Source organism: Rhipicephalus sanguineus, chromosome 10, assembly GCF_013339695.2.
Source record: "Rhipicephalus sanguineus isolate Rsan-2018 chromosome 10, BIME_Rsan_1.4, whole genome shotgun sequence".
NCBI lineage: Eukaryota > Metazoa > Arthropoda > Arachnida > Ixodida > Ixodidae > Rhipicephalus > Rhipicephalus sanguineus.
In genome coordinates, this window is record NC_051185.1 from 53,576,912 (window position 1) to 53,588,295 (window position 11,384).

The following is an 11,384-nucleotide window of genomic DNA, read 5'->3' on the forward strand; positions in this document are numbered from 1 at the left end:
GCTCATGTTTGCAATCCTACGAGCCGGTTTCGCCTATTGTTTTATATAACGCTCTCATTCCTCTACCACAGATTCAGCGAACACTTTATAGAAAGTGTTCTCCTTTAGGTGACCAGCACTTTAGGGGCCCGGCTTGTCCACCATCCATGGATCTCATGTGGTGTGATCCCGCTCCAAATCAAGTGCATAATACAGGCCTCAAACAAGGCCAGCAATGCTCAAAGCCGCGCTAAAATAAACAACCAAGGTCCAAATTAATGTAATTACCAGATATAACCAAGAAGTAATTACAATAATTAACATCAAATTGCTAAAAGCGCTTTGAAAACATGCGGTGGACTCCCGCACCACGCAAGAAAGGATGCCACCGCGCGTCTCGCGCCCAATTGCTCCTTCTACCAGAGCTTCGCCGGCGCCACATCTGAAGGGCAAACAACGCGACGAAATTCGCTACAGCCGACACACATCTCAACTACCGTAACAAGCAGGGAGTCGATAAAGCGCAGCAAAAAGTAGCGCACATGTCCAACACCGAATTTGCGAATCTCTCGAACAAGATACTGCTCTTTCCGGGGAAACCCTACATGCTTACCTCAAACATTGACGTCACCGGCTCTTTCGTAAACGCAGTAGCGGACAACGAGAGTCACCAAGTGGGCTTGGTGGTATACTCGCGGACAACTTTTTTTTTGGCAATGCAGGGAAAGCTACGGGGACGGAACGTCTGCACATGTACTGCTACGCGAAGTAGTCCGGTTTGGCGCGCGTCTGGTAACGCCGTGGAAAGTGATCGCTAGCGTAGCATTTCGAAGCAAACGCTGCTTAGCGTCCAACGTACGGTTAAAAGGCGCGACTTTTTCACGCACGCAAAAACGCGAGGTGACAACGTATAAAGTAAAAGAAATAGAAATGTCTTGCTTGTGTGCGCTGCGTTCCGCCTCAAAAAGCTACATGTAGAAAATGAATGGGTATTTTCTATATCTGATGCAGAAAATACGCATGCAATTGTGGGACTACATTCGTTAGCGGTAAGATACGTGCATTGTGGCTCTGTAGCCTTCGCTTCATTGCCAAGAAAAGTCAGCGAGTATAGATCATTTGATGCAATTGGGTTAGTGGGAACTATTCGAACGGGATCGGCTGGGTGCCGATGCAACGCACTCCCACAGGTTTCACAGTTGTGGAGCTGCATTTAGCGCAGGAATTAGAACTACACAATCGCTAAGCAAAGTTTTTCGTTTCCTCCTTTATATCTTTGTGTTCATGATCGCCTTACGCGAAAGAGCGACGGACGGATGCACAGTTTTGCCGTTGAGTTAGCGTTGAAATGCTTACATAAATTTTGTCTTGCCACAACCATTCGACGGGGGCGGATTGGCAGCGAAACTGTGTCCGTGCTTGTGCTGTGGCCATCAGCCAGCTCGTTGCTCCGGTGAAGGTCTTTTTTAGGGGCGAAGCTCCTTAAGGCGGCAGCCTTTCGTCCCTCGTAGTCGTAGTCGTAGTAGTCGTAGTGCGTAACCAGTCTTACGCTTTGACCTCCAAGGTGGTGCCGGTGGGAGATTTTTACTGTGCGTTGTTGAACAATAAAAAATTCGCAGCGTGCGCTTTAACTAAAAGCCGAATTCTTCTGTCTCTAGTTCCCCATTAGCAGCCATTGGCATGTTCCAGTAGGAAACGTTAGTAGAAGTAGAAGTGTAAGTGTTAGCTAAAAGCCGACTTCTTCTGTCTCTCATTCCCATTAGCAGCCATTGTTTACCTCCAAGGTAGTGCCCGGTGGGATTTCTCCTGTGCGTGATTAAACAATAAAATTTTTGTTCAAAACGCCGTTGATTGATCAAATAAACCAACGAAAGACGCCAGATGTTTTGTAAAAGCAAAACGAAAGAACGCCAGATGTTTCTAAAGCAAAACGAAAAGACGCCAGCTGCTTAACGAAAGACGCCAGATTTCTAAAGCAATGGTTTTCTAAACAATGAAAATTCACAGCGTATATGTAAAATTAAAGTGAGCTGCAAGTCGTCATAACTCATCGAACCTTTAGTATAAACACGCCCGATGTCACGTCGGTGATGATGTACTGGGCAGAATTCACGGAAGATTCACGGTTTATCGATGAACCTCCGCAGCTTCGCCCACTCATCATCATTCACTCCGTGGATATGCTGTGATATTTTTAGACTTGTTTAGGCCGCATTCTCCACTTTTGCATGGTGCCGCAGTCGCTGGTTGTATTGGCGTTTTTGCTGTTGACGTCTATTGGCTTCGCTGGTACGTGAATACGTCAGTGCAGCAAGGGATGTTTATTATCTTCTCATTCAGGGCAAGAGCTCAGCGCACTGTCCGGTCGACCTAACGTATACTGTTACAACTCGAGCTAACGAAACCATATTTGAGTGATTGCCCAATCTATCAAAATGTTTCTCTACCCCGGCAGGTGCGCACATGGTTCAATGGTGTCATCAACTGCAATTAACGAAGCTGTCATCGCACTACATTTCTCAATTCCTGAATTCTTCTCACTCCTCAACACCCCTCAATTCTCCACAACGCTCCTGAATTCTCCTTCCGCAGCTGCAGTGCGCGCTGCGCAGGGCAGGCACTTTAATTCTTGGCTTCCGGGGACGCGCGATAGCATTCTATAGTGGTGCGTTATTGTTTTAGTTCTCCTAGGTCAGATGTGCGCCTAGATGTGCAGAAAACTGAAAATAGTGAAATCAGCACCCAGAATGCTGAAGCAGTATGAATGGATCATACTTAGGGTTGTTCGTTTTCGGGTAAAACCCGATTTTACCCGATTCTTGCACCCCGAACAAGTTTCAGGAGAATCGGGTTAAACCCGATTTCTCCCCGAATAAACCTCCCTGTAGCGATCTGCACAATCGTGAGTTGCTGCTAACTCGTGTTGATGCTCTTCCCCTTCTCTTCTCACCACTACCTGTCTCCTTTGTCACCCCTTTCTCCTCTCTAATCTTTACATCCCTTCTCTCCTCTGCACGCACATGCGTGAGAGCGTACATGCACCCCCCCCCCTAAAAAAATGCTTGCAGAAGAAAGTGGGAAACACGTTTGAGGCCGGCCACGCTTCGAGTACATTGTGAACAAATTTAGGGTGAAAGAAAAGCAAAGAAATCTGCCCCTTTGCCCACTGCAGATTAGTCTCGGGTATGTGCACCTGCTTCCAAGAATTTCACGCGGAAGGGACGGGTGACCAGTCGGTGGGGGAGAGATTGAGCGACGAAGAAGCCAGCCATACCCTCCCCCAGCGTCCAACCCTGCGCGAACGCCCCTCACTCTCTCGCGCGACACGAGACGAGACGCATATCGCCATCCTCACTTAGCATTACCAGGCGCGTCTTGTGAGCGCAAAGCCACCGTCGCGGACATAAGGCGGCACCGGAAACTTCAGCGTGGAGATGGGAAGAAAACGAAAGACACTGGATGACTGGTGTAAAGAACATGAAGATCTCCAGATCGCAACGAAAGACAGTGAAGGCACCCGCACTTTAGTGTGCAAATATTGCAACACCGAGATGGTCACCGATCCAGCGAAGAAGCCCTACGACCGAATTCGTGAGCATCTAATGTCATCTCGTCATAAGAAGTTCAAGACGGCTTCCAAGGAAGCTGAGACTGCGGGAACGTCTCAGCAGACGCTTTTTGATATGTCCTGTAGACAGCGTGCGAAAGAAACTGAAGCGGACGGCGTTATCCATGACTTTGTTCGTGCCCTAGCGTACAGCGGAATAAGCATGCACCAGGCGGACGGACCGCTGGGAGACTTCGCACGCAAATACTGCAAGGCCGCGAAGACCATGCCAACAGGACAAAGACTTCGGCTGAAATACCTGAAAGAAGCTTTTGACAAGGACATGGAGAAAATCCGCGATTATATGCGAGATGTGAAAGTGAGCGTCATCGTCGATGAATCCCCAGACATCACTGGTGTGCCTACCATCAACACTCTCCTGTGCTACTATAGCCAGAAAAACGTGAAGAAGCACGTTGTTCTGGTCGACGTCGACAGGGTAAATGCATCGAACAGTTACACGGTGGCCAGCGCAGTTAGCAAGGCACTCCTGACGGTTGGCAAGACGTGGAAAGACGTTGTTGTGGTGGACCTCAAGGTCCGCCGGCAACCAGACTGTCGTTTAGAAGAATAGACGGCACGTCCGAACGAACAATTTAATGGAACATGAAGAAAAGATGGCTTCGTGCCCTCGAGCGAGCGGCAGCTCGTGAGGAGCAATCACGATGATGATTAACGGCGTCTGCTAGGCTGATGAAGACGAAGTTCCAACATCTTCCCGCGCCCAACAGATGGCGTCACTCGACTTCCAGTGGATAGAGCATTTGAACAGGGCGGTTGATTTCTGCTCCGCCCGGCAACTGGAGAGAACAGGAGCGAACTTTTCCATCGCGTCCGTTATGTAGTCGTCTTATCCTTGCCATCACCCAAACTTGCCGAGGGCGTTGTTTGTCGCCGAAAAGACTAAGTTTCCTTCCTTCAGCAAGTCAGTGCGTTTCGCTTTGTTGACGGCGAAGTTTCTTAGTTCGACCAAATATTCCTTCTGCCAACGTTTCCAAAAGGTTTGTAAGCTTTCTTCTCGCTTCTGAAAGAGGCTGTTCAGCTGGTCTTCGCTTTTAGCATCTTTCGGTATTTCATAAGGGGGCAGAGATGTAATTCTTCGCCCCACTAGAAAACTTGCTGGGCAAAGTGGGTAGGGCTCATCAACAGCATTGTAAACAAATGTCAAAGGACGTGAATTCAGCACGGCCTCTACTTCTGTTAAAAGCGTGCTGAGCTCTGTGAAACCTACAAGTCTCCGTCCAAGCATTTTTCTCAAGCAGTTCTTCACAGAGCGTACTAATCTCTCGTAGAAGCCTCCCCACCAGGGAGCACTTGGGCACAGGAACTTCCAATGAATTTCCGATGCCGCGAAAAACGAGATTACATCCGGGTGTCGAACAGCCTTCCACAATTTCTCAAGCACCTTTGATGTTTTCATAAAGGTTCGGGCATTGTCGCTGTATATGGTTCTACAAATTCCTCTTCTCGAAATAAATCTTCTGAAGGCACAGAGAAAGTTTTCCGTAGTCATGTCTTCGACCAACTCTAAGTGGATCGCCCGCGTGACAGCACAAGTGAATAGCGCAATATAAGCACGCTGATGTTCACTTCCTCTGACGTATAATGGTCCAGCAAAGTCAATTCCTGTTACGAGAAAAGGTTCGGCCTTCGTACATCTGTCACTTGGTAAAGAAGGTGTTTCTTGCTGAACTGGCTTTGCTTGCATTCGCTGACACACCAGGCATTGGCGTATGACTTTCTTGACTAGTTGTCTGGCCTGTGGAACCCAAAATCGTTCACGAATCTGTATAAGCGTATCTCGCACGCCACAATGAAGAACCTTCGTATGGGCTTGTCGGATAGTCAGCGTTGTGAAATAACTGTCTCTTGGTAAAAGGATCAGATTCTGAGCTCCGTAGTTCTCGCTCTGGCTGAGAGCACGACCTTGTACACGAATCAGTCCACCATTGTCCAATAGAAGCCGTAGATGTCTAACTTGGCTTAGCGATTTAACAGGCTTGTTTTCCGAAAGGTGCGTCATTTCATCGCGAAAGTGTATCTTTTGCTCGGCCCGTATCAGATACAATTCAGCTTCTTGTAGTTCTTCTGTCAGAAGCTCCTGTGATGATATGGGCACCCTTTTAAGCTTCTTCGTGTATCTCAACACCCACGCTGTGACTCGCAGAAGTTTGACGCGGGAGCTGAACCGCTCCGTGTCAATTAGTCGTTCTAATGGTGGTTTCGCGCTGACAGCATGAGTCATAGTTGTGGAAGCACATTCTGGTACTTCTCCTCGCATGTCTTGACAAGAGTCTTCTGGCCATCTTGAGGGATCGGTCATCCATTTTGGTCCATGCCACCACAGTTCTGTCTGATGTAGTTTCTCAGCTGATATACCTCTTGTCAATAAGTCTGCGGGATTTTCCTTGCCTGGGCAGAAACGCCAAAACGAGAGATCTGTAAGTTTTTGGATTTCAGCCACCCGATTTCTGACGAATGTCTTCCATGCCGTTGGTTCCTTCCGAATCCAGCAGAGCGTAATTTGTGAGTCGGACCAAATTGTTACCTTCTTGAAATGTAGGTCAGAGTTGCTTGAAAGGTAACGGTAAATGCGTGCTGCCAGCAGAGCAGACATCAACTCAAGTCGAGCCAGGGTTATTGTTTTGATTGGCGCAACCCTCGTCTTCGCAAACAGGATTGCACTACAAGCTTCGCCCTTCGAGTCAAACATGGAAGCGTACGCTACTGCTCCGTATGCCGATTCGCTAGCGTCGGCAAAATTGTGTAGGTACGTCTCAAAAATCGGCCTTCGCATTCCGGCTCCCAGAAACCTGGGAACGTGGATGTCTTGGAGATGCGTCACTTCTTGACTCCATTTTAACCATGCGCCCGCCAAATGGGTTGGTAACGGTTCATCCCACTCTAGATTAGCTTTCCAAAGGTCTTGCAGAAATATCTTCGCTCTCACAAGAAAGGGAGACATGAGACCTAACGGGTCATAAAACCTTGCCACAGCTTGTAGAGCAAAACGCTTGGTCACTTCATGCTGCGAAATAAAGTGCAAGATGCTCATAGGATGGAAACAGAAGCTGTCATTCTCCGTGTTCCAATACATCCCAAGAACTTTCAGCATTCCTGGCGGCGTACAAAGGGGTTGGTCTTGTGTTAGGATGGAATCTTGAAAACAGGCAGTCACTGCAGGGTCATTGCTTTTCCACTTCCTGATGTTCATAGATGCATCCTTGAATATTTTCACTATTTCTTCATGCATCCTAATAGCATCTTGTGTTGTGTCGGCTCCTATCAGAAGGTCATCCATGTACATGGATTTCTGAAGCAGGAGAGCCGTCGATTTGTAGCGGTTTTCGGCGCACCGGAAATGGTGTTGCAGGGTGGCCATCAGAAGAAAAGGGCTTGAAGTTGCTCCAAACGGCACTCTGGTCATTCTCCAGATTTCTTCTTCTGGTAATGGTTGATTTGTCTCGGGAGAATTGGCGAACCAGAGGAATCGGAGGGAATCTCTGTCCTCTTCATGTAGACCAATCTGAAGGAACGCCTTTTCCACATCTGCTGTCATAGCCACCTTGTATCTCCGGAAACGCAAGAGGAGTGTGGCTACGTCGGGGTTTAGGTTCGGACCGGATTCCAAGTTGTCATTCAGTGATTTCGCTCCGCGTTCATGGGAGGACGCGTCAAAAACGATGCGAATCTTTGTTGTAGTCCGGTCTTCCTTGATCACGGCTCGATGCGGCATGTAGTACGGTCGGTGATCACGTGTGTAACTTGAACTGGAAACTCGTTCTGCTGAACCTTCTTCCAGATATACACGTATGGTCTTGTCATATTTTTCCAGAAGGCTGTGGTCCTTCATGAGCTTGCGCATCAAATTTCCAAGGCGTTTAGTGGCCACAGAGAAATTGTCTTCAAGTTCTACAGTTTTCTTCCAAGGAAGTCGAACTTGATAACGACCGTCCTTTTTAGTTATATTTCGTTCGAATTCTTGTAGTGTCTGTTCGCTGTCTGAGATGCTTTCTTCATCTTTGACGCCGATACTTTCCAGATTCCAAAATTGCGGGAGAGCATCCGAAACCGTGTCTTTTTCAATGCAGGTTCGAAGTACTACGGCGGTTGAGCAGTGAATCATTTTTCCTGAGATAGGTAGTGGACCTTGCACAGTCCATCCCAGTTTAGTGTGTACAGCCTTTAGATCTTTCCATCTGTTGCACACACTTCTCACATCACCGGTCACAAAACGCCAGTAGTAGTCGGACCCAACGAGCAAGGAAATGGAGTTTTCGTTTTCTCCTTTTAGACGAAGGGCTCGCGTGTCCAATCCAGTCTGTTCCATCTTCCTTGTGACTTCTTCGCTTGGAATTGGAATGTGCTCGCTACAGATGTCCTCTACTTCTAAAGCATCGATTATAATCGGTTCCTTCTTGGCTTCTTCGAAAATGCTGACACGGACTCTTCTCATTGTTTTCTGCGTCTTGTGACCTCCGAAAACTCCAACTGTCACCGTTTCTTCTTGCAACAGCTGGCAGCCAAGTTGGCGAGATGCTTCGATGGTGATGAAGCTCCGCTGACTCCCTCCATCGAAGAGTACCCTGTAGTACCTTGAAGACATCGTGCCTGCTATCTTGGCTGTCAAGGACTGTAATAATATAACAGGGCTCGCTTGTTCCGAGAGGAGGTTGACTGCTGTCGCAGAAGCGTCGTTTGCCTTCTTCCGGAAGTCCGGGTCACACATGGATGTTACATGTCGTCGAGAGCATCTGTCGCATTTTTGTCTTCCCCTGCAGCGTCTTGCCAGGTGACCTTGCTTGAGACAACGAAAGCATCGCCCGGCCTTGGCGAGAATCTGCTTCTTGACCGCCAAATTCGTTTCGTCGTCGCAGACTTCGGCACGATGCTTCGTCGACTTACAAAATAGACATGGATCAGGCTTCCCCAGCACACTTTGCAGAGACGCTGCTGACGACATAGTACGATGCCTTACTCGTCGCGGCATGTCTCCAGTTGGTTGAGGGATTTCAGGTCTTGAAGACGGACACGCCGCCAGAGTCTCTCTGCAATGAAGCTGATGTTCGAGGAACTCCAGAAGATCTTGCAGCTCTTTCTCGATTTCTGTCGTCCTGTCCTGTGGGTCCCTTTGCGCTTGCATCGTTGATACCGCAGTTGTCGTCGGCTTCTGAAGTTCATGATACTTGAGCACCAAGTCGGATGGTAGGACTCGCAAGAGAATCTCCCGTAGCATGGAGCAGTATGTATTGGGGCTTGTTCCAAGCGCTTTGAGACTCCTCACATGTACTTGTACTTCGTCGTAGAGGTCTCGAAGTTCGGTGGTGCTAGAAGACGAGAAGACTGGCCTGAGATCTAAGAGGCTTCGAAGATGTTCCTGAACGATAATCCTCTCGTCCCCGAAGCGTTTCTTGAGGATATCTATCGCGTCTTCATAGCACTCCCCCGTTGCCTGGAGTCCGGAAATGGCTGCAGCGGCAGTTCCAGTGACAAGCGTGCTCAAATAGTTGAATTTCTCGGCAGCGCTGAGGTCGTCGTTGTTGTGCACTGCCGTCGAGAACTGCATCCAAAATCGATGCCATTTTTGTCTGTTGCCGTCAAATTTCTGGAGCTCTAGTTGCGGCAGTCTCGACCTGAAACTGACGGAAGCTTGGCTCGTCGTCGTCAAAGCTTGGCTCGTCGTCGGGCGCGAGGCTTGAGACGCCTGGTTGTTCAGAATCGCAAAGCGAAGCTTTGCCGTCAATGTCACAATCTTGTCCCCATAATTGCTCGCGTCTATCATCTCTGTCTCGATCAGCTCGTCAGGCGTCTCGTCTATTAGGCTTTCATCTATCTTTGTTATCTGTGCGTAGATCGCGTTGATTCGGTCAATTGAAACGCTGACCTGTGACGATGACAGCTCTTGTTCTCGTAGGAGGCCTTCCGCTTCTTGGACGATGCCATCCAGTTGCGAGCGCAAGCACTTGCGTCGTCGGAGTAGCCGTTCCATGGGTCAGTCGGCAGCCGGGAACTCTTCGCCAAAGGCTCAGGGGTCGCAACGCGACACCTTGAATCGATGAGGCGTCGTTCGGAAGATCTCGCTGGGTTTCGGCACCATGTGGTGGACCTCAAGGTCCGCCGGCAACCAGACTGTCGTTTAGAAGAATAGACGGCACGTCCGAACGAACACTTTAATGGAACATGAAGAAAAGATGGCTTCGTGCCCTCGAGCGAGCGGCAGCTCGTGAGGAGCAATCACGATGATGATTAACGGCGTCTGCTAGGCTGATGAAGACGAAGTTCCAACGTCTGTGGCAGTAGCCACAGACTCAGCGGAGTACATGCGAAAGATGGTTCAAGAAATCTGTCAGGCTGAAGGGATCCAAATCTTGCATGTGAAAGATATAGTACACCTTATTCATGTGAGTGTTGACCATGCCATTTCTTTACCATGCATGTCTGATGTTCGATCCGTAGTGATCAAGTTTGGAGCGTTATTTAAGCACGCTAACAAGCTTTACCAAAAGTACACTGAAATTTGTTCTTCTAATGGCCTCTTTGGACCTGACATTAAGAAGCCACCTTCTGTTGTCCCGAATCGATGGCAAAGCTTCTACAAGGCACTTGTGGTAGTCGTAGAAATGTGGAGCTCGTTAACAGAACTTGCTGAAAGCTCGCATGATAGCAGCAAAGCGGAAGCTATTCGAGGGATACTTTCTGAAAAAGAAGTTGTTTATGCGAAGGCAATCTTGATGAGAGATGCACTCGGCCCACTTTTGGAAGCCCAGAAAACGCTTGAAAGTGGGAAGCTTTTGATGCCCAGCTTTGATCACCTGGTAAACGTGAAGCTGCAGCAGATTTTCGGGGAGCTTTCGGCGATGATCGGTAAAAGCGATCAGGCCAAATCTGTTTTGTCTATGTTACCCAAGCGCAGCGCTAATTTAGTAAAAACATGTTCTGAAGAGTTCTGCACGAAACTCGCCACAAAATGGCGCTGCACTCTTGGACGGAACGTCTCAGAAAAAGAGGAAAACCAGCTAACTTTGTGGAAGTTGGGAGCCGTCCTTGATCCGTTTCAGAAGCGTCTGCTGGGGCAGTCATTTGAGGACTACCGACCTCTGTTCATGTCCGTAACCGAGATTCCCTTAATGACGAGTTCAACCAGTATTTGCTGGAAGCGAGCCCCACAAACCCAGCTAATCGAGCATGACTCTACTTCTCGCTACCCAAGGCTTGCTGCACTGACATTGTTGTGCCGAGCTAATGGTAGCTGTGATGTGCAGAGATATGTTCAACGACCGGACAGATCTGACATGTTGCGCATGCAGATGATAATGTATGTCAACAAGGACGAATCGATGACCAGGAATAAAATGTATAATTTCTAAGAGTCAATGTTTACTGATTCATTCATTTTCAAACACCACTGATTTATTTTCAAACACAAAATTTCGGGTAGTATACTGTATTTGCTATAATACTCTGGTGTCTGTCCCAATTACCAGCTTGAAACACCAAATTTAACGTGTTATACTTAAAAAGCCCATGATACGTTTTGATAAGCTCAGTGTAAGTTCTGATAAGTACAACCGTATATTTAACCCGAAAAAACCCGAAGTAAGGAATGGTTTCGCAAAAAAACCGATTTTTCCCCGAATACCAGTTTGAAAAATACCGCCCGATTTTTACCCCCCCGAATTTGAAAAAATGTAAAACCCGAAAACGAACAACCCTAATCATACTTATGTAAATTAAATGATGCACATTTATCATCATAATACTGCAGACTCACCACCATTGAAGATGGCCGTGCCGTCAT

At 48.0% G+C, this 11,384-nt stretch overlaps 1 protein-coding gene across 1 annotated transcript; it reads right to left on the reverse strand.

Moving 5' to 3' along the window:
* Positions 1 to 5,971: 5,971 nt before the first annotated feature.
* On the reverse strand, positions 5,972 to 9,575 carry LOC119406389 (uncharacterized). The gene is made up of 2 exons (XM_037673130.1): positions 8,565 to 9,575; positions 5,972 to 5,998 (listed from the first exon to the last, which is right to left on the reverse strand). The coding sequence occupies exons 1-2, from the start codon at positions 9,573 to 9,575 to the stop codon at positions 5,972 to 5,974; spliced, it is 1,038 nt and encodes a 345-aa protein (XP_037529058.1).
* Between the last annotated feature and the right edge of the window lie 1,809 nt (positions 9,576 to 11,384).

What these genes read in the sequence shown, in the direction of transcription:
- LOC119406389 (XM_037673130.1), bottom strand. Translation starts at nt 9,575, where the DNA reads ATGGAACGGCTACTCCGACGACGCAAGTGCTTGCGCTCGCAACTGGAT. An exon ending in CTGGAGACATGCCGCGACGA is followed by an intron (nt 5,999 to 8,564) that starts GTAAGGCATCGT and finishes GTTTCTGCCCAG; the next exon opens with GCAAGGAAAATCCCGCAGAC.